The sequence below is a fragment of the Dipteris shenzhenensis genome, chromosome 29, assembly GCF_047967505.1.
Source record: "Dipteris shenzhenensis isolate YYH24624 ecotype China chromosome 29, Dip_SZ_1.0, whole genome shotgun sequence".
Classification (NCBI taxonomy): domain Eukaryota; kingdom Viridiplantae; phylum Streptophyta; class Polypodiopsida; order Gleicheniales; family Dipteridaceae; genus Dipteris; species Dipteris shenzhenensis.
The window spans coordinates 2,173,819-2,197,115 of NC_141624.1; the positions used below are offsets into that span (position 1 = coordinate 2,173,819).

The 23,297-nt window shown below is 44.0% G+C and overlaps 1 protein-coding gene across 2 annotated transcripts; it reads left to right on the plus strand.

Annotated features, from left to right (window-relative positions):
* The first annotated feature begins 294 nt into the window (after positions 1-294).
* LOC147882302 (cysteine synthase-like) lies at positions 295-16,403 on the plus strand. 2 transcript variants are annotated; one of them, XM_087400603.1, is made up of 10 exons: positions 295-426; positions 853-965; positions 1,130-1,184; positions 1,353-1,616; positions 1,717-1,854; positions 1,990-2,041; positions 2,148-2,227; positions 15,590-15,649; positions 15,814-15,894; positions 15,982-16,403. In XM_087400603.1, exons 1-10 carry the CDS (start codon positions 385-387, stop codon positions 16,072-16,074), a joined length of 978 nt encoding a protein of 325 aa, XP_087256729.1. In that variant the 5' UTR covers positions 295-384; the 3' UTR covers positions 16,075-16,403. The 2 variants fall into 2 exon arrangements, with proteins under 2 accessions (XP_087256729.1, XP_087256730.1); XM_087400604.1 differs by lacking the exon at positions 295-426 and having other exon boundaries at positions 881-965; positions 1,102-1,184.
* The last annotated feature ends 6,894 nt before the right edge of the window (positions 16,404-23,297 follow it).

Here is a 23,297-nt window from a genome sequence, read left to right on the forward strand (position 1 = left end):
TTGACCTTGCTACCACGGTAGCATAGGCTACGGGCAGGGTGCCGTGTGGTCTTTTGTCGGGGCGATGTCCTAGGCTAGACACGTCTAGACTTAAGTGTTCGGAGAGAAAACCTGCAAACTATATACAATGAAACTTGCTAAAATGTTGAGTAAAAGAGATTTTGTAAGCTATAATTCAGTTTAAAAATGTGCAAAGTCTCCTTAAGAATTTGAAAATTGTGCCGACCTTCCTTGCTAAGCACTACTAGAGGCCGTGGCTATGGCCGTCGCTTCCTCCTCTTCCCTCTCCTTCACCCCCCCTTCTTCCTCCCCCCACCTCCCTTCCTCTCTCCTTAGCTTCCCTCCCCCTCCGCCTCCCTTTTGCTCTATCTCATCCGAACCCAAATGGCCTTCGAAGGCGTCAATATTGTCAAGGATATCACCCAGGTCCGCTCCCTTTTCTGCCAACCACCTCTTCGTCTCGTCTCAGGGGCCTTCTTCCCACAGTGGAGATCTCTGCTTTAAGAGCTTCTTATTTATCTAATTTATGTAGATTGTTCAGCCAAATAAGCAATTTTTGTATTGCGCTGCTAAAAAGGATCGCCTGTATAGCAACTGTGAGCTTGTGTAAAAAGTATGACGCCGATGGGTTTCTATTTGAAGGCCAAAAAACCTTCATCATTAAGCTCAGGTATTATAAACGAGGGGAGTTGTCCTTCATGTTTCCTACTAATACATTCATATTGCAAGAACTATTGTTTCTTAATGGATCCCCGTCGGGCAGAAACGTGGTTGGCTATATCTTGTACAATTATGGTCTTTATAGCCATTGATTGGGTCTTTATAGTTCATGATTGGGATGATGTTGTGCAGCTAATAGGTAAGACTCCCATGGTATACCTGAATAAGGTGGTGACGAAGGGGAGCATGGGCCGTATTGCTGCCAAGCTGGAAACCATGGAACCTTGTCGTAGCGTAAAAGACAGGTAGGATCTCTCGTTTCTTTCGAAGCAGCTCTTAATCTTTCCTGGGTTATGACGTGGAGTCCTACCACAGTCTCAACCTGTCTGTTTTTTTGTGGGGACTGTTGACTCATTTATGGTCCATTATTGTCAATGGCAGATTTATCTTACGCCTGGCTAACTTGCAGAATTGGTTTGAGTATGATTGAAGATGCCGAAGCAAAGGGAGCTATTACGCCTGAGGTGATTTTTGACACATCGTTTTTTGTCTCAGTGATGTGAAGACCGTTTCTTCCAACTTTTCAAATGAAATAGCAACCATGGTCGTCGGCATCACTGACTGTTTAAACAGATTGCTCTTGGCTATTCTTCATATCATGACGATAAACTTCCATCTTTTCCTTTTTGCAGAGTGTTCTTGTTGAGCCTACTAGTGGGAACACTGGTATAGGTCTGGCGTTTATTGCTGCATCTAAAGGTTACAAGTTGATTCTCACAATGCCTGCATCTATGAGTCTGGAGCGGCGCCAGTTGTTACGAGCCTTTGGAGCGGAGCTTGTTCTAACAGATCCAGCCAGAGGCATGAAGGGAGCTGTTCAAAAAGCAGAAGAGATATTGGCTAAAACTCCCAATTCTTACATGCTCCAACAGTTTGAAAACCCTGCAAATCCAAAGGTGAGCATGTTTCTGCCATGTGGTTGCTTCCCCATTTGCCATACTGCTCATACTCGAAAGTTTGGTTGGCTTACAATTGAATTTCTGATGCTTTCAACAGGTGCATTTTGAAACGACTGGGCCAGAGATCTGGGAAGGTACAGCTGGTAAGGTGGACATTCTGGTCGCTGGTATTGGTACTGGTGGAACAATTACGGGTGCCGGTCAGTTTTTGAAGAGCAAAAACCCCAATATCAAGGTACCTGTATGACGTGGACACGTGCTGGACATCCCTATGCACAATAATGGCTGGGAATACTTTTTCTGTGGGTCACTGTACAGGCTAATGAAATTTTTTGTAATGTCTCACTCTCAGCATCATATGTTTATGCAGGTTTATGGTGTAGAGCCATTGGAAAGCAGTGTGCTATCTGGAGGGAAGCCAGGTGAAACTCCTTGCCAACTGAAAATTAGGCATGCATAATTGTCTCTTAAAACTTGTAAGGGATATTTAAATTCTACTGAGGCAAGACACCTTAAATTCTTGTACAGGTCCTCACAAAATTCAGGGAATTGGTGCTGGCTTTATTCCTGGCATTTTGGATGTGGAAATGTTGGACGAGGTTCTACAAGTTAGTAACGCTTTCCATTGTAGGTGCACTGTCACTGAATTGCTCCTCTTAATCTGTCAATGTGTTTCTGAGAAGTTTTTTTGGGGCGTATTATAAACCTCCTCTGACCAGTTTCCTTGTGCAAAATTATTACCCTGATTTCTGTGTTTCAAACAGAAGTCCCATCATTTCCCACTAGGATGAAGGGTTATCATTGGACAGATCATTATACCGCTTATGATACTTGATGCCAAGAGCCATAACCTCCTCATAGTACCTCCAGGTGTATGCACACAGTAATGTCCTTAAATCATGAGATTTGATTTATACTAGTCTTATTGAGGTTATATCTTTTAATTGTGATAACTCCTGAGGAGGATGGGGTTGTCTAGCGATAAGGTATCTTTTGCTTGAAGTGTTAACCAGAGATGTGAACCGCCATGTGTAGAAGAGGAGGATGGGGCAGGCATAGGAAAGGGGATAGAATAGGAGGAGAGAGAGAGAGAGAAAGAAAGATATATTCAGAAGCAAGGAAGGACCCGCTGTTTTGCAGATTGGAGAACCTTAGTGGTGAGAAAGAACATGACTCGCATAGTCACATGAAAACCCGTTTCGTCTTGTTCGAAACCTCGAAACGTGAAACAGACGAAACCTTTCGAAACCGGACGAAACACTCTCAACGAAACCTTTGTTTCACCCAAATCAAAATATTCGTTTTTGCCCTATTTTTTCTAGAATCCATATGCTATTAAGTTTTGACTCCATAAATACTAAATGTCCTAAAGCTGAAACTTGAGAAAGGAGATTGAACACTTGAATTTAAAAACATTTGAAGAATGTGCGTGTTTTGAATTTCCTTTTTAGGTATCTTATCTTGTATTTCTTTTTGTTCACTCTAAACTTGAATATAACATATCCTTATATACATTCAGTATCATCTTGAAACCTATCCGAACTTGAGAAAGGAGATTGAATTTAAATAAATTTAAAAATATGTTTGTGTTTTGAATTCCTTTTTTAGTGTCTTGACTTGCATCTCTCTTTGTTTACCTAACTTAAATATAACATATCTTATTCGCCCCTGTAAGGGTATATATTGAGTATCAATTCGAAACCTATCCGTTTCATCTGAAAAGTTGAAACGAAACGAAACAAAACTTGTCGAAACGACGAAATGACGTAATGGACGAAACGTTTCTTGTGACTATGAACATGAGAAGACTCGTTCTGAAGCAGGCAGGAAAGAGATAAGCAGGAAAATATCTCTAAGCTCAACCCCTTCTAGTTCCTCAGATTATGCATCTAGGAAGGGTAAGAAGCTGCCATGAGCGCAAGAAAAAGAGGAAAAGAGACGACTATGAAGAGAGATCTCATTCCAAGAAGAGGAGGACCAGGCATCATCATAGATCCTCAAGTCCTTCCTCTTCTTCCAGTTCTACGTCTTCATCTTCATCTACACCCGTGCCAAGGTTAAAACGAAAGGGGTGCTTAAGCATAAGCGAGCTGCAGCATAGGCCTTTAAGCCTAAAGAATTCAAAGAAGCGGCAAATCTGTAAAATTTGTCACTTTCAATGGCCAGTGTGGTCACACTAAGAAGGCTATGCAGTTTATCCGGTAGTTTGATGCCGCATTTGGTATAGAAAGCTTTTCCGAGTTTTCCAAATTATGCATGGTCAGCTTGCATTTGGCAGGGACAGCCAGTGTCACAGGCATCCGCAGCCCGTGGACATTCTGGACTACCATGCAGGCAGCCATCATAGCAACCATGTCAGCTGCTACGCAGTAGCCACCTCACCTGCCACATAGCAGACACGTCAGCAGGGACTGCCACACAGGCAGCAGACAGACCAGGTCAACGACGATGACGTCAATAATAGGCACCATGTCACCAATGACGTCAGCAACCATGTGGCAAGTCGGTGCATCCAGCAGGTCAGTCAACAGACTGCAGGGGTTGGTGGAGCAGGGTTCAGCCAGTCGGTTGGTTCTATGGCCAAAGGGGGCCTATAAAATGCAGCCCCCTTCCCCTCATTTCTTATCTCCTCAAGCAGCTGTAGCTCTTAGTCTAGTAGCAGCAGTTGAGTTCAGATCAGGCCAGAGAAGACTGCAGCAGACCAGCAGCCCCTCCAGCCTTCAGTTAGTCTACAGTAGTTCTGTTAGTTCTCTCTTTTGTAGTGAGGGATTCCCCTCCATACAGTTCTTATCTATTCTAGAATTGTATTCAGCCGTCTAGGCCAAACATTGTTCATTATTCATTTCCTTCTATATTCTCTCCCTTTGATTCTCACACTCACTCCACAGCATTACCTGTGTTTGAGTGCATCATTATTCAGTTCAGTTAGTATTGAGCAGGAGAGAGAGTGAGTTATTCTATCTCCTTGCTACATTGGTATCAGAGCTTCAGATTTTCTTTCCTGAGATAGGGAGGGTAAGTTTAGGATAGCCCCACTCTTTTATGGTCCAGACAAGATCCGGTAAGAACACCTTGAGTATTAGGGACTATTCCAAGGCAAGTGGGGAGGAGGGATCCTTTTCCCAACCCCTACCAACACAGAACCTTGCAGATACCTCAATGTCTGCCATGATGGCCATGATGCAGACTATGATGCAGATGCAGCAACAATAGTCTGAGACTCTCTTCAACTGCATGGCTCAGCTCTAGTAAATGCAGGACGATCGTGAGCAGGCCACCAAAGAGCGCGATAGAGCAGCTCGGGAGGCAAAGAGGAATGTGATCGAGAGGTTTGGAACTCCGGGACCGCGAGGTTCAAGAAGCCAAGGAACTTTGGGACCTCGAGTCTCGGGAAGCTTAGGAACTCCGGGACCACGAGGCTCGGGAATCTTAGGAACTCGAGGAACACGAGGCTCGGGAAGCCAAGGAACTCCCTGACCGCGATGCCCAGGGAGCTCAGAGAATATACCGCTCGAGAGGAAAAGAAAGAACGGGGATTGGCAACTCCTCATTTCTCTACTCCGACCAACGAGGGAGGAAAGGGAGACACTCTTATTGCCCGCTTGTTGGCTCTTACCTCACTCAATAATGCATGCACTTAAACAATTGTATATTCAAAGCTAAAGCTCATGAAGAGACAAAGAACTGAGAAAGAATTTCGACATGACAGTGCACACCAAAACACTCATATTGCTTTATCAATCAGAGCGCATCTCGACCGAGCTTGTTGCTTATTACAAAACATATGAAATAGCCACAAAGGCTCTCACACAATCATCTACACACCCACATACTAAAAGACGACCTGCTCCAAAGCTTAAGGCATCATGCAAACCGCCAAGAGAGACTGCCTCTTCTCGTGCTAGCTAGCAGCTCCTAAACCGTCAACCTCAATTGTGGAGAGGCTAAGAGTTGCATGTCCTCCCTGAAATTGTGGAGGTTGACTCTCATGGAATCGCCTGGAGAGCGTGAGAATGAAGTCGGCTTGTTGTCTCCTCCACCTATGTAGTCTATTGTAGAAGAGTGTGGGATAGAAGAGATGCATCATGGCACAAAGAGTAAGAGCACAAGCAAGACAAAATCCATGTATTAGGATGAAGGAATGACCCCCATTTTATAGAAAGAGAGGATGGTGTAGGCACCTCCCCTAAATCAGTGGCAATCAGCCCCTACATCAGTGGGACTGGCCTAAATCAAAGGAACCTCCCATGTGGGGGTCTTTGGCTTATATCATCACTTAGGTCACACACTAGACACATCATAGCACTAGATGTGCCTCTACAAAACACACACACACATGTGACTCCCCTAGATGCACACATGCACCATAGAGCAAGCCCTTGACCATAGTTATTCCAACATACCTCCCCTCAAGGGTTTGCCTCTTGCAATGTCAAGGATACATCTAGTCTCATAGTTTCTCATGCCATCTCATGGTGGTCACTCATGGCCATCTCACGGTGGTCAAGGATAAAGCTATGTCTAGGATCTCATGCTAGCAAAGGTGCCCAAGGGTCAAGGTTTACAAAACTGAGATAGACCAAACACATCACATGGCCTACATCATATGGTGACCAGAGGTGATTTACAAAAGACAAAACATATGACATTCTTTTTGGAGTACTACTTCAGGTAGAGAACCTCAAAATTTGACCAAGTGATGATAAACAAAAATTCAAAGACAAGTTGCTCAAAAGGCAAAGTCCTTGTCTTCTACTACAAAGTTGGATGCTTCTTTTGCTGATGGAGTTCTCTCTTCAACCAGATTTGACATAGTCTTCTTCTTCTCATTGTAAAACTTTTCAGAGTGATTATGCTTTCCACAATATGAGCAAGGGTTGATTCTATAACAATCCTTCTCAAGGTGATTGTTTTTCCCGTAGTGTTTACAAGCCTTGTACTTGCTCTTTGAAAACCTCACTGCAAGTGCCTCTGTATGCATTTTGACCATTCTTGAAGTGTTCTTTCTTTCCTCTTCTTGTAAGGCACTAATGATGCCTTCTAATGAGGGTTGAGGAAGATTGTTCAAAGTAGTAACCACATAGTCAAAATCCTGAGGCCATGCTCTTTAAAAGCATTGCCATAGCATCATCCTCAGTGACAGGGGAATTAATTAAAGCTAGTTGTGTCATAATACTTCTCATAGTGTTGACATGGGCAGCAATATTATCTCCCTGAATTTTAAGTTCAAAGAACTTAATTTTCAGATTTAATTTGGAAGTATGAGAGCTAGCACCAAACAATATGTCTATCTTGTGCCATGCTTCAAGAGGGGATTCCAAATCTGAAATGTGGTGTACATCGTCATCACCCAAACCTAATGCAATGATGGCATAGGCTTTCTCAATTTTCTTTGCATCTGCAGGTGTAGAAGTAGAGTCAGTGGCTTTTTCTTTACCTTTTGTTGTAGTTGATTCACCTTCTTGAGAGGTTTGAGTTCCTTCCTTGACTAAGTCCCATAGATTTTCCTTCATAAGCATAAACTTTATCTTCATCTGCCAAGTATGGAATCCTTGGCCATTGAACTTGTCAATTTTATAAGTAGCCATGAGAGGGTCTTACCTTTGTCAAGCAGTGTCTACTCTCTTACAACCAGTATCTCTCAACACAAGTCACCTATCTTCAAAATGATAACTATCCCTTTGCAAATGGCGCTCAAACATAGACAATGTAAACATCATCACCATAAATGACAAGTACCATGACACTTGTGGAGTCCATTTCGGAGTCAATACTTAGTCAAACATAGATCTATAAGTGCAGCCAGCTAAATAGATATAGAATAAAATTTTTGACTGGTCAAACCTGTGGGATGGTCAAAGTTTGACCATATTTTGACTGTTTCCCCCAAATCGAACAATCTGAAGCTTGAGGGTGCAATTGAGGCTGTAGAGAAGGTCATTCAAGGGGCTTTCAGAGACAAATGAAAGGCCTAACATCAGAGAAGATCTTCAGGAGAGGATAGGTGAAAAAACAGGCTGCATTGTTTGTGGGAATCTCGCCTGGAATCCCGCCTTTTTCGACTGGTCTTTTGCTTTGTTCTCAGCATTCTGTGGACCATTGTCCACCAAAATTCATCAGCACCTTCCCAAGAGTGTCGCCCAGCACGCCCTCAGAGGAATTGACGAGATATGGCTCCAGCAGGCTGAATTGTGTGAAATTTCCACGAGCAGTCTGAGTGTCAGCACGGGCAGCAGAAGCCTAATTGTGCAGATCCCAACGGTGAAGACATGCGCCTTAACTAGATAAAGCTACAGCATGAAGCGTTCTAAACATTAACGGTCGGATGTTGAGATATGGCGCCTCCAATGGTCAGGCCATAAGAGAGCTCAAACAAAATGAAGGTGATGAAGAAGATGAAATCTTGGGCTCTAGGTGACTCTAGGAGCTAGGTAGGATCGACCTTGCTCTGATACCAAATGTAGAAGAGTGTGGGATAGAAGAGATGCATCATGGCACAAAGAGTGAGAGCACAAGTGAGGCAAAATCCATGTATTAGGATGAAGGAATGACCTCCATTTTATAGAAAGAGAGGATGGTGTAGGCATCCCCTAAATCAGTGGCAATCAGCCCCTACATCAGTGGGACTGACCTAAATTAAAAGAACCTCCCATGTGGGGGCCTTTGGCTTACATCATCACTTAGGTCACACACTAGACACATCATAGCACTAGATGTGCCTCTACAACACACACACACACACACACACACACACACACACACACACACACACACACACATGTGATCCCCCTAGATGCACACATGCACCATAGAGCAAGCCCTTGACCATAGTTATCCGAACATCTATTGCATGCAAGGAAGCCATGTGGACCTACACCACGTCTATCCACACCACTTATCCTAACTAAGTAGATGAACTCATGAGGATGAGCACTAACTCACTCCAATAGTCTCCCCGTCAGCCGAAATGAGGGAGCTGTGGAAGACAACTACTCGAAAACATTCTCAACTAGCGCTCACAAAGAGCGACCCAACAATATGCTCACAAGGAGCTTCAATATCTTATCTGAAGGTCAAAAAGATCTTGCTTTTCGAGTGCTTCATATGAACTCCAAAGAGAGTCTTCAGTGTTTGCCAGTTCTCAGCTGCAGTTGCTTTCATGTTGAGGTGGTGGAAGTACTCAGGTCCTAGAGCTCTTTCCATGTAACCTATTGCCTTCATCTTTCTGCTCCGATATAGGAATCTTGTCAGCATCATGAGACCTTTCCTTCGGTTTCTTCTCCGTACCAGGAACTATATGCCATAAACTTTTTTGCATGAAGAGCAGACATGTAGCCAACTGCCACGACGCAAAGTTCTTGCCATTGAAAGTCACCAATATGGCACCATGCTTGTCTCTCTTTGACGTGCCCATCATCACAACCTTGCGGGATTGAGAACTTGAAAGCACACCTCAGCCAGGATGTTGAGGGAGGATCGCTTCCTATGACCTTGATTGCTTCTGCGTCTTCTCACAACCGGGATACTTGACCACTTTTGAATAGCCTTCCTAGACATGCATGAACCACAATGATTATTATCACAAAGAATCTATGTTAAAACGCTCGACTGTGTTGCTATGATACCACTATTGGCTCTATGCCTCACTCAATAATGCATGCACTCAAAAACAATTGTATATTCAAAGCTAAAGCTCATGAATAGTCAAAGAACTGAGAAAGAATTTCGACATAACTGTGCAAACCAAAACACTTCTATTGCTTTATCCATGGTACGTCAGTTCTTCGAGCTACGTCAGGGGGACACTGAGACGGTGAACCATTATGCCAACAAGTTCACTCAGGTGTTTGTACAGTTGTAGCTAGAGGAAGCTCTGAAGATGAGCAAGTTCCTCCATGGACTGCGTTCTCCGACATCCAGTGGTACGTCTCTAGTTTTTGGCCACGGGATTATGAGTGTGCATACGAGCTTGCTTAGAACTTTGAGCTCATGCACAAGGGTCAAGGACCCGAGCTAGTAAGACTATTCCACGTCAGCAAAGTTTTGGTGGCCACATTTACGCAGTGAGATGTTTATTAGTATGTATCTCATTGCCAGGTGTGCCAGCAAGTGAAGGTATCCCAAGGGAAGCAAGTAGGATTACTCCACCCCTTGAGATTCCAGATCATCCTTTTGAGTAGATTAGCATGGACTTTGTTACGGATCTTCCACCAGCCATCGGTACCAGTAACACCATGTGTCTGACCATTCTGGATAGGTTTAGCAAATTTGTCATGCTTATTCCATGCAAGGGTACCATCGACGCACAAGACATAGCTCATCTTTTTCTCAGATGGTGGTATCCCATGTGTGGCATGCCTCGTATCATTGTATCTGACAGGGATTCCAAATTCACTAGTCACTTTTGGAGAGTCCTGTTCGACAACTTTGGTACCAAACTTAGTTTCTCTAGCATCTTTCATCCGCAATCAAATGGCGAGACAGAAGTCTACAACCAGCTATCTTCAAGTGTGGGTCAGACTCACTATGAAGCAGTGAGGCAAAAGATTTTGGAGGAATGCCATCCATATGCTGGGCATAGAGGAACTGCAGCTACTACTCAAGCTTTGTAGAGGTGTTTTTATTGGCCAGCTATGCATAAGGATATACACCAGTTTGTTACAGAATGTCTCATGTCAAGTATGATAGACGGAAGAGCTTGGCCTACTAATGCCCTTCCTATGCCTCAAGCACTATAGCAATGGACTTCATTTTTTATTTGCCATGATCAAACACTGGAAATGATGGTGTATGGACTGTTATAGGCAGATTCAGCAAGCAGGCCCATTTCATTCCAGTACGGAAGACAATCAAGGCAGTTCATATGGCTAAAGTTTTCCTTAGCTTAGATTTTCAAGCACCACGGCATGCCTAAATCCATTGTTAGTGACCAAGACCCTCCTATTTTGGAGAGCCTTATGTCATAATATGGGGATGATCTGAACTTTTCTTCTTCTTTCTATTCCCAGACAGATGTTCAAAGTGAAGTAGCAAATTGAACTGTGCTAGACCTTTTAAAATGCTACATCGTTGATAAAAAATCAGATTGGAAAAAGTATCTTCCACTTGTGGAGTTTGCATCCAATAATACAGTTCATACCTCCACAGGGAAAGCCTCGTTTGAGGTCATATATGCAAAGGTGATTTTGCCACTAATCTTGAGGACCAAAGATGAGATATTTGCAGCTAATCAGTATGTCAGAGACCTCCAAACGGCATTCAGCCAAGTGCGGACAGAAATATAAAGGTCTCATGAGAAACAAAAGAAAGCTGCAGATAAGCGTAGAAGGAAACTAGACCTCAGGAGAGGCCATTGGGTACTTTTAGAATTTGAGAAAGCCAAGCTTCACAAGCTTAAGGGAAAAGAGAAAGTGTATGCCAAGCTGTCTACTAGGTACTATGGCCCTTTCAGGGTCACAGATGAAATTGATGAGGTGGCATACAGAGTGCAATTGCCAGAGCATTGGAAGATTCATAATGCCTTTCATGTGAGTCTTCTGAAGAAATATTAACGGCCAGAGCCTACAACTTCCCAACCTAGAAGTGGATGAGCTGGAGGAGATCCTTTAGCTAGAGCAAATTGTGTATTATATGGTACGCAAGGGACCTCGAGCTCAGCACACGACGACCAGATGATCTTCAAAATCAATCCTGGGCCTTCCATTGAGGCTGCCCGAAAAGAGCAAGCTCTGTTTTGGAATGATAATGAGTAAATGGAAGATAGTTGATTGTCAGAGATGCAAGCATGACAGGGGAAGAGGAGCGCATCTACCATTGGAGTAAGCCGAGCCTCCCCACGAGCTGAACCGGAAATAGCAATGTCTGACTGATCCGTCGATCCGTGTCGTCGAAAATTCTCACCGCTCATTTCAACTGTCGCTGCCTGTGATCATTTCCGCTTCATGGTTTTCTATCGCCCACGTTGCCACCGGTGATGCGTTGCCTCTACCTTGCAAACCTTAGCCTACAAAGTATTGATTCAGAGGTTAGATTAACCAAGGTTAGCTAGGTTAGGTTAGGTGCAATTAGTTAGATTTGGTTAAGCTAACTTGGGTTAGGTTAGGTTTGCATATGCTTAAGGCTTTGCAAATGGCCAATATGAAACATAGCATGAATTAAAAAGAGAGGAAGAGAAGAGCTCCTTACCTGGAGTTCGGATGCTAGGAAAAGAGAGAGATTAGGGTTCCCTATGGATGCCTACAAAAGTTAAAAACACACCATTTTGTCATAAGAACTAGTGAGAAACAAGAAAAAAGGAAAAGGAGCAAAGAAAAGAAAAAGAGAAACAAAAAATTAAGGCAAAGGAGAAAATCAAAGGAGAAACAAGAAGGCAAGGCAAAGGACAAAATCAAAGGAGAAATAGAAGGCAAGGCAAAGGAGAAAGCGAAGAAAATGAGAAACAACAAAGCAAACGGTGTTAGGTTAATTAGGACTAGCTAGGGTTAACCTAATTGGGGTTAGGTTAAGTTTTGGTTGGGTTAGGTTAGGCAAACTAAGTCTTAGGTTAGGGCTATCCTAACTGTTATAGGTGACTTAAGATCCCCCCCCGGGCCCCAAAAAAAAAAAGAGAGGGAAAAGAGGGCCTTTTTCTAGCCTCTTCTCAAGGACTTCCACAACCCCGTTTGGGCTCATTCGGGCTCCATTCGAAGCCTCTTCCTCAACCTTCCTCTCGAGCTTCTCCATCGACAATTTCAGTGGTTCTACACACTATAGCAGGTGCTCAGTACAGCAGGTTTTTGTCAGAAATGTGAACTCTCACACTGAGGGTATCCCACAATAGAAGACTCATAGTTAGCCTTGGAATTACACGCTGAAGTGTTTCACTATGGAATCGAACTTCATCAAGTATGTACCTTACAAAATTCATGTGTATATGCAGACTAGCAAATAGATTGTGCTTAGAGACAAATATAGAAGCAATGCTTTATATTTCCGTCGATCCACAAACTGGACAGGATACAATACCAAAAGATCCTCCTACTATATGCCTGGCACCTCTAGATCTCTGAGCCTGTGTGCTCCACCTCGAGCTCATGTAGACTCTCCATCCAGATCTTAGCACCTTACTGCCATGGAATACAGCCTAGGCTTCAGCCTCTCCTGAGCTAAGTCTGTAGCTCCCTTGACCCTTCTCCACCTCTTGGATGTAGGCCCAAGTAGAGGTCTTCTTACTGCTCCTTCCTGCTCAATTGTTGGCTACTTGCTGGATGCCAAAATGGGGCCTATTGTCCCTCCTTTTTATAGGGCTAGGCTGCCCCAACATCAACCGGACCAACAGGGGGATGAACCGACCCCCTTGTTGGCCAACTCTGTCTCCCACAAAACCACCCCACTGGCTCACAAAACCGGGGCCTTTGGCCCTTTTTTTCTTGCAGGGGCGCAGCCCCTATGGCTGCCCTATTGGGCCGACTTTCCAGCCCCCCACAGCTGACTGGGGGCTTGTCTATATATAAAGCCTGTTGCAGGCCCATATGCAGGGCTATGACCTGCCACATGGCATTGCGCCACTGGCCAGGTCCCTGCTGCACTGTTCTAGGGCTGTTGCAGGCCCCGTGCCTGCCCCATCATCTCGCCATGTAGCTGCCTGCTACCCGGAGCATCCCCGCCATGTCTTCTGCACATCAACTCCATCTGATGCAGCCTCTAGAGCTCCAGGTGAGTCTCTTGATGTGCTGCCCATATGACAGCCTTGCTGCTGTCCATGTGGCAGCCACTTCTCCACTTTTTTCTTTCTCTTATCCCTACCCATCTGGCCATCTCTCAGGACCTAGGTTCACCCCCCCATGCTCTCCTCATGAGGGGGCTTACAAACGGGGAGGTCTTAGTCGGCTTCCTTTCTTTGCCCTACATTTGTACTCACATTTTGGGGCAGCCGTTTCTGTCAAATTGGGCTTTCTTGTAGGGCAGAAAATTGGATTTCTATTTCTAGTGACAATTCACCATGCACCCAAGCGTGTCACTCATGTTGAAGGGTCACGCCATGACAGTGATGAGGTTGCTCATCATGAGCACATGCCTTCTACAATGGATGGTGCAGATGTTTGTACCACTCAGCCTTGCTCTCCTACCTCTCGAGCTATGCATGCTCAATTCCTTGAGGCATTCTACTCCTTTCTCCAAGGTACATTTCTATAGTTGGGATAGCAGATTGCTTAGCAAATCTCTTAGCAGATTGGCCAGGTGGTTGCGCATGCATTACCCAACAAAGGCAAGCAGCCTATACCCCAGCATGGGGACTAATCGGAAAGCCAGGATGCATTCTCTGCCCATGCAGTGGTTTTATGGTAGAGGCTCCGACGCCGGACAGAATTTCAGCCCAATGGAACCTTTATGTTTTTTAAAGGGCAGAAAAAAGTTTGTGTTATATTAAAATATCATCATCATCAACATAAATATTTACATGTTCTTTGGCAAAGAACAACCAGCCCCCAAGGGGAGAGTTTCATCATCAAAACATTTCTGAGAAATAGTCGTGGAGTCAACATAGTAGCAGCAGAATCAAAAGAGAGGAACATAGGAGTCATCTGTATTGTCATCATTGAAATAGTCAGAGTAGTTGAAGCTCTCTGAGTCCCCAGAGCTGTCAGTGTCATCTGCTTGGGCTTCACATGGTGAGTCTACCTCCTCTTTAACAGTTGTGGAGGGTACTTGTTTAAGAAACTCAGTGATCTCAACAGGGATTTCAAAAGGTGTAGAGTTGTCAATCCCAAAACAGCTTTGAGTGTGTTCTTGCAGGTCCGCATTGAAGAGGGCAGCCTCTGCTTTGAAATTGTGTATCATTTCTATGATTTTCTTCTGGTCCTGTTTAGCCAGTTCACAAACAGTAGGTCAGCTTGCAATACAACTTGATTAAATTGGAGATTATTCGTGGTAATCCATATAAACCAAAGTGCATGTGCTCTAAAGGGTGACCAAGTGTCCTGTTTTGTCTTTGCAGAATCTCCTAGTAGAATGGCCTTCCAGTTTATTGGCTCCCTGTTTGACTATTGAAGCGTGTGAGATCTGCTTATTCTGTATTCGTTAGGCTGAGCATGTGCTCATTAATCCCAAGATTCAAGACCCCCAATAGTTTTTCAAAGAAAGGGCATGCTGGGAGTGGATGTCAATAGTAGTCTTACAATATTAGATGCTTGTTTGGGAGAGATTTAATTGAAATTGTATAGTCTTCAAAAATAGCTGTAGCTTGAATGAGAAGAACGTGGACTACTTTTTTATTAGCGTTCTCCTTTAGTGCTAGCCTTTGTCATGGCTGAGTCTACCCTTCACCTCCGGAGTGCTGACAGAAACTCGGTACGGAGACCTTTCTATAATGGATGCTCAAGTATGTATGGGTGTGTGGATTTGTATGTGTGAGAGCATATGTTTATACTATGATCTACATCAACTGTTGGGCGCTGATGATGGCGGTGGGGATGTCATAGTTGCTACTCCCTACCATGCGTAATTGAGTTTATGTTGGGCGTTGATTATGGCGACGGGGATGTCCTAGTTGCTAGTCCCTACTGTTGGGCGCTGATGATGGCGGTGGGGATGTCATAGTTGCTAGTCCCTACTATGCGTAAATGAGTTCATGGTTTCCAACCTTCTGAGCGACTACCATGAGATTGAAACTGCACTATGTCTTGTGTTTTTAGAGGATGAGTCTATGTGTGTGTGTGTGTGTGTGTACATAGAGAGAGAGAAGGGGGGGGGGGATGTATGGATAGATAGATTGATTGATTTGTTTTCTGATTTCTATCCTTAATGGCTCTTGCATAAAAAAGGACGATTGTCTTCCAGGTTGTCTAAGTGCCGCAGTCTCCATGGCATGCTAGAGTATCACTTTTTTGAAAGGAGTATAGAGAGAGCTTGAGCCAGGGTGCCTTGGATGTTGCTGCTACTATGTAAATTATGATCTTTTGTACTCAGGCTTAACAGTTCTTTTGTTACAGGTTTCAAGTAATGAAGCAATTGAGATGGCAAAGGACCTTGCTCTTCGAGAAGGCTTGTTGGTAAGTGGCATGCTGTATGTATGAAAGGTTTCCTTGTTTTGTTGTGTTTGCAACAACATTGTTGTCTGTCTTGTAAGCTTCACCATACTCTGTTAGATCCCGTGTCCTTATGTTGCCCTCGTTGTTGTTTGATAGCAGTCAACATTATTTTTTGTCAAGTGTAGGTGGGCATTTCATCTGGAGCAGCCGCAGTTGCAGCTATTCGGGTTGTAAAGAGGCCAGAGAATGCCAGGAAGCTTATTGTGGTAATTCTTCAATGTGTCTTTAGTCAAATATGCCCATTTCAACTGAACCTTATAATGAGATGGTGATAACATACTGTTCTTTCTCAGGTGGTTTTTCCTAGCTTTGGAGAGCGATATCTATCGACAGCTCTTTTTCAATCCATTCAGGAGGAGGCTAAGAAGATGCAACAGGAGCTTTGAGTGCAATCATCGAAGGAGAGCGGTCGTGCTTTTTTTGGCAGACCAAAGGCCTTCCATATCTTATTTTCAATTGATCTGCTGTCTATATGTTTAATGTCTGTTGGAATGTCAGAGGCTTTATTTCGAGTCATACATGGTCTGCTTTTGCGTAGTATGCTGGTACATCATGCCAATATGAATGCTGATGTGAGCACATCAGAGGCCTTATTCTGAGTTGTGTTGTCACAGTCAGACTTGTAATAATGAGATTCAGCAAATTAGAGTGAACTTTCTGTGCATCAAATTCTAGATCTTTCTCTTGTCAGAAAGAGCAACAGTGCTAATAAAATTCTTTTTTAATAATCTTCTCTTTCACACACACACACACACACACACACTTTTTTTGGGGTGAAATCATTGATTGATTATATTATATGAGTAGTAACCTCAAAGAAAGGTTCTACAATTACATCAACTGAAAATTTCAGTATATGCCAAAAAGACTTCATGATCTATGCAGTGGGTCTGCAAGCAATCAAAGAAAGATTGCTGCAGAGAACGCCTAAAAAAGCCAAACAGAGAGAAAGTAGGATTACCAAAGACTTTACAATTCTTATATGTCCATAAAGTCCATAGTGCCCAGTAGCGAACCCAAACGAAGAAAAGATGAAACTCCAGTCTGGATGGATGAAACCCAAATAGCTAGAAGAACTTCCCAAATGGAACAGGTGGGAATCTCGCTCGCAGGTGCTGTCGAAGCAGATCAAAAAACTCACGAGAGCACGGACAATGCCAAAACAAGTGAGGCACAGTCTCCGAAGAAGCAGAACACCTATGGCAAAGTGCAAGAGCAATGTGTCGATGAGCTAATAGTTGTCCAGATCATAGATGGAAACACTCCCAAAAGAACTCGCCAAAAGAAAACCTGTTGCCGAAGCGGTACTTTATAGGCTCAAAGTTGCTGTAATCTTTTCCTCCACCACTTGGCTGGGCGATGCATTCGCCAAACAGAATCACCTCTCTCTGAAACCCAAGGTTGAGGCAAAAGGATTTTATACAATGCAGGTACAGTAATCTGAGATAGCCTCAAAGGACGAGAAGAGGACCCTGGAGAAGTCAAAGTCTAATCTTCTAGTCGGTCCTGGAGTTCCAAAGGAGGAATTGGAACAAAGGGCGAAAGCATAGAAGTAATTTGTCGCCACAAAGGACGATAATGAGAGCCCAATCCATATGTAGTGGCTGCTAGAGAAAAGGGGAGCACAGTACCAGCATCATCTATAACATCAGCAACCGAGGTGATGCCTTTAAACGAGACAAAGTAGGAAGAGGTTCCTGTAAAGCCAAGGGAGGCTGAAAGACTTTCGACCAGTGAATGCTTTCAGCTCTCAAAGAATTCCCAAGCAAAGATTGCCGTCCATTCCATTCTAGATGAGAAAGAACATGCTTCCAGTCAAGAAGCAAGTGGGAGACAAAAGGGCATCCAGGCAAAGTGCCATCAGTGCAGCCAAAAAAGAAATCTGAGTGATCGAGTTGCCAATGACCAAACGCAGAAATACTGATATGAGTGACCAGAGTCCTAATCATAAGAGCCCAAGGCTGATCACCTTGCAGAAATTGCAGCAACATTTTCCCCTTGTGGGCAAGAATATGCACATGAATATCCGTGATGTTCAATCTACCATGCATCTTGGGAGAACAAATGTGATGCATCGAAAGCAGCCTGAGACTTTTTCTGCCATGTTTGGATTGCCAGAAGAGTTCCATAAAGACAGACATGAAAGATGCAAGATCTGCCTAAGTGAACATGATCAATGGCAAGTAAAATTGAATATATGCCACAAGGATGGATTGCACTATTCGAAGACGAACGTGCAAAGGCCAGGTTGCCAGTTTCCAATACTCAAGCTTTTTCCGAAGCTTAGCCAAAACCCATTCAGTTTGTTGTCGGCGAGTGAGTTCCCACCCCAAAGGGTAACCAAGATGACGAACAAACTGAGTGGGTGGAATGATATCCCCAGGCCATAATAGACTATGCCAGTCTTTGGAATGCAAAGGGAGCAGCTTAGACTTCTGAAAATTAACATGAAGACCAGCTGCCAAACCATAAATAGAGAGGGCTTGCATCAAGGTACCAAGATCATGGGGCGTATTCTTCGAGGTAAAGAAAGAATCATCAGCATAATCTTGAGCAACCATGCTGCGATTAGCATCCAATTCCAAGCCATGAAGTGATCCTGTAGCCACAAGGTGATCAATATATTGCAGCATAGGATGAGTAGCAATGGCATACAGTAGGGCATCCCTGGCGGACTGAACAACGAAGAGTCCACTCATCAAAGATATCCCCAGAGATAATGCAAGCCGCATTGCTATCTCTGTAAAGCCAGTAAATAACCTGCTGCATTTTTTGTCCAAACCCCAAAGCTCGCATAGTTTGCGAGATGAAATCCCATTGAACTGTGTCAAAGGCTTTTGCAATATCTACCTGCAAGAGTAGAACATCCTGCTGCGTGTATTTGGCATATTCAATCCCAATATAAGCATTGGCAATGTTATCTGTGATATGGCGACGTGGAACAAAGCCATATTGGGATGGATGCAACCCATCATGCAAATAACCTTTAATCCGATCAACCACCATTTTGGCAACGATCTTGTAAATGACTGGCATGAGTGTGATTGGCCTCCAATCACCCAGTGAATCACATAGCTGCTTTTTTGGAATCAGCTTGAGAAGACCCTTTTTCCATGACAAAGGCATCTGCTGATTTTGCCATGCTGTATTTACCATTTGCAGCAAGGTGAATTTAAGAAGATCCCAGAATGCAAGAAAAAATTCAACAGTGAGACCATCCCATCCTGGAGATTTCCATCTGCCACAGGATCTCAGTGCATCAGATAATTTTCTTTCAGTGAAGGGATGTTCAAGTTCCAAAGCCTGAGCATCAGACAGAATTGGATGAACATGCTGCAAAAGAAGCTGACGTGCAGACACGACCCGAGGAGAGAGTATCCAGATGCCCAAAATGAGTGGAGAAGTGCTGCACACATAAATCAGCAAGCTCTGAACGAGATGTTGACCAAGAACCATCAGGCATCCGGATCCGACAGATATTGGCAGTCTGTCTTTTGTAGTGTAAACTCTTAAAAAATTGCTTGGAAGAGCAGCCTTTCTCCAAAAATGCCCGTTGTCTGGATCGAGTTTCCCATTTAGCAAGCTTTCTGCGATCATTAGATTGAAGAGAGAATTGAGCCTGACATAAAAGCATGCTTTCCTCTGAAGACAAAGGGCGAAGATGAGCAAGCTCAGTCAAACTCTGACATGTAAATTTGGCATGTGCTACAGTCTCCCTTGTGGCTTGCATATAGGATTTGCCATAATCTCGAATAACTGCTTGCATCCGAGCAACAAAAGCTTGCTAGGCATAATTCAAACCAATACGTATCTAACGAGAGAGAGGCTGAATAGCATCAGAGACCAAGGCTTTAAAGTCAGCATGCTCCAGATAACTATTATTAATCAGCAAAGGCCTTCGGCAAGGCAATCTGTCAGTGGGAAATTCATGTAAGGAAAGCCTCAACCAAAGAGGAGCATGATCCGAATGTGTGAAAGCATGATCAACCCAAATTTGACAAGTAAAGGCATCACAATGCTGTGGATCAATTTGATACCATCTGTCTAAGCGTGCCCGATAAGAAGATTGAGCATTATGCTGAAAGGTATAACTCGGAAGCATGGGCTGTAATTCCTTCCAAAGATCAACCAGGCGAAACTGAAGCAAAAAATCAGACCATGCCTGTGTTTCAGAAGCCAACATATGAGTGTGGCCTGAGGTGTTGTCACCCGATTGAGGGGCATTATTAAAGTCACCACAAATGAAGGCATGTTGTCGCCATGGATAAGTATGCATGGCAGCCCAGATCAAATCTCTATCTCGAGAAGACTGGGGGGCATAAACTGATGCAAATTCAAAAATTTCCCCTTGAACAAGGCATTGAACAATAATCCATCTACCATGGCGATCATTGAGAGCCACAACAGGTTGAAGGTCGTGCTTTACCAAAAAAGCCACACCAGAAAAGGAGTGCTCTCCAGCATAGAAGATATCATAACCAGCAAAATGGCCTATTTGACCAGCATACATATGCTGATTATGCTCTTGCAAAGCAATTATATCAGGCTGCAATTGCCTGATATACATCCGGACCAGTTTCCATTTGCGACCATCACACATTCCCTGTACATTGAGAGTAACACACTTCAGATGATCAAGCATATTTACAGTTATGGGATAGGTATGTACAGCAACTAACGGGCTGTCTACGTCTGCATTTCCACCTCAATGTCCGGGCCTCTACCTTGGGATGAAGCATCAGCCTGAGGAGAGGACAAAAGTGCAGCAACTTCTTCTTCAGGAAACAGGGTCCGATTTGTAGTCACAACAGCCCAGGTCAAGCCAACACCAGAGTTTTCAGCAGGTGTTTTCCCATGAGAGGATGCACCACTCCAAGTCCGAGAAGGCAAAGGTCGCCGGGGGAGATCACTTTGTGAGGAGTTTGCCATCCATTAGTCAGAAAATTTTCCCCCTTCCCCTGAGGTGGAGAGGACAAAGGCACATGAAAAGAAGCATTACCATGTGAGACAGCCGGGGCTTTGCCTTTGTCTTGAACAGAGAAAAACTGTTTGACCCCTTTGTTTTTGACCACAGAAGAGGCATTTGCATTTTTATTCAAAGGCTGAACCATTTCAGCTTGCACTGGCATCCATGGAGCTCGGGAAGGGCATTGTGAAGCCATGTGCCCAAATTGCTTGCATTCAAAGCAAGCACCTGCAAACAGCCCCCACTTGAGCTTGTAAAAGGCACTCTCTATGGAAACATTATTCACAGTGACCGAATATGAAGCTGGAGTGGGATGATTTGTATCCCACAAAATGCAGAAGCGATTCCAATTTCCATTGGGTCGTGGTGGACATACCACCTTACCGAGCGAAGCTGCAATTTTAGGTAGTAGAGAAGACAAGCATTGAGGAAAATCCACGACTTCTACCCAAACAGGGCAACGATGCCGAATCAATGCCTGGTAATCCCGGGTGGAAGACCAAGGCAGAACATGGATCATTTGCTGGCCATGGAAAAGAGGAGAGTGCTCCAGCAAAACCTGACGGTGCTCCTCATCAGCCATGATGATCTCAAAAAAGCCCCTCGCTGCATAATGAACTTTTTTGACATAAGAACCACCCAGGGTTCGAGTCAACCAATTCCCAACATCTGCAGCAGCATGCATCTGTCCTGGGAAGAAAATTATAATGGCATGCTTTGCATACTCCTTAACTGGATCAAATATATCATCCACTTCCACCATAATGCCAGTGGTGGGAAGTGGATCTTTCCAACCTTTACGAGTGTCTTCAAACCCTTCATGCATAACCTCATAAACAAGCTGAGCCTCAGCACAGTCATGAAGGGAATCATCTGAATCCATTACCTTTTTTTGTTTCTTGTTGGAAACCGACTTGTCTTTGTGAGAGGTTTTCTCATAGGAATAATCCGCCATTCGAGTTCAGGAAAAAACTTGGAAGCAGCAACGCTTTACAAGGAGGAAAGCACAGCAGGTACAAAATTGTATGGTGTTTTCCTAGCTGTACGGACGAAATCGTACGGATTTTGGACAGTACGAATTTTTTTTTTTTTGACAGGTAAACTGTACGGACTTCTCCCACTGTACGGACAAAACTGTACGGACTGTACGGACAAATTGTACGGGATTTTCTGGCTGTACGGACAAAATCGTACGGATTTTTTGACCGTACGGATTTTTGAAATTTTTTTTTCCTGGCAAGCAAACTGCACGGACTTCCGCGATTGTACGGACAAAACTGTACAAAATTGTACGGATTTTTCTGACTGTACGGGCGAAACCATACGGATTTTTGACAGTACGAATTTTTTTTTTTCGGATTTTCTGACAGAGCGTACGGGACAGAAAACGGACGTCAAAAGGAACCTCGAGGGTGTCAAACTGAGGGAGAAACAAGCAGCTGTAGCGTGGGAGCACGAGGGCTAGCACGGAATCTCTGTGAATCACCTCCACACCTCTCTCCCCACTTCAACCAACTCTTGCAAAAGAAGAATATCAGCTAGAACTCACACTAGGACCACACCAAACCGACTCAACTTGGCTTCATAATCTAATAGGAGAAGCAAGAGGCTAGGGATGCTCCTCACAACTTGGGAAAGCCGTAGTCTTTTCTACACACACACACACACACACACACACAGAGACAAACAGAGAGAGATGAGATGATTGTTTTAAAGTCCTCTTGAGATCCTTCAGGATCTATTGGAAAGATGACCATTATTTCTGTGTCGTGAGTTTTCCTTGGTGTCCTAGCCTGAGGACTTTGCTGTGGTGCTCCAGGTTTTCTTTTAGATAGCTTTCAAGATTTTGGCCTGGCTTTTCCAGAGGTTACCAGTGCTGCCATTGTGCTTTCTGTGATGTGTGCATATTATGCGGTCGGCAGCTCAGAAGCACGTGTTGCTCATCTTCTACCTTCCCTGTAGGACAGATTTTGCATATCCTTGCCTCTCTTGGGATCCTGGGCATGCCCCTCTCCTCCTCTAGATCATGCGATCTGGTTCTTATTTTGCAGATTAAATGTCATATAAACATTGAGATATTTGGCCCAAGATATTTCTGCATTTCATACCTGTCCTCGCGTTAATCTCTTGGTTGTAAAACTGCATTTTTGTTCTTGGGTTTAGCCATAATTTCTGTAGCATTTTGTGCATGACTAGTACTCTGATTTCACTTTAGTCTTTTGGTATATCAGCAGCCTTTATGACGTGTATCTCCATGCATTACTCTCCATATTTGTACTAGCCCGTGGTCTTTGTATTTCAGCAGGGTTTATGTTCTATATCGCCATCCATTCCTCCCCATCTCTGTACCAGCCCATGGTCTTTATATCCTCCATGGCTTTGTTTGATATCCACCTTGCATCCATCTTCCCAAGTTTGTTGAGGTGCCCCATGAATTGGCATATTGCTTCCCCCTCCAGTGGTGTCATACAAGTCTCAGCTAGTAAGATAGGATAGGATGTGTGTGCCTTGACTCCTAGCTCTCCTATGAGAAATTGTTTATGCACCATTTCTATTCTTTTCCAAGTATGCTATGAAAAGCCCGGGTCCCCAGGTTGGACACCCATGTTAGAAATGAATCCCTGCCGTGGGTATCCTGCAGCT

Excerpts from the sequence above, each read along its gene's own strand:
- LOC147882302 (XM_087400603.1), top strand. The coding sequence starts at position 385 with ATGGCCTTCGAAGGCGTCAATATTGTCAAGGATATCACCCAG. Across the intron at positions 15,650-15,813 it reads CTCTTCGAGAAGGCTTGTTG|GTGGGCATTTCATCTGGAGC; the intron begins GTAAGTGGCATG and ends TGTCAAGTGTAG. Across the intron at positions 15,895-15,981 it reads ATGCCAGGAAGCTTATTGTG|GTGGTTTTTCCTAGCTTTGG; the intron begins GTAATTCTTCAA and ends GTTCTTTCTCAG.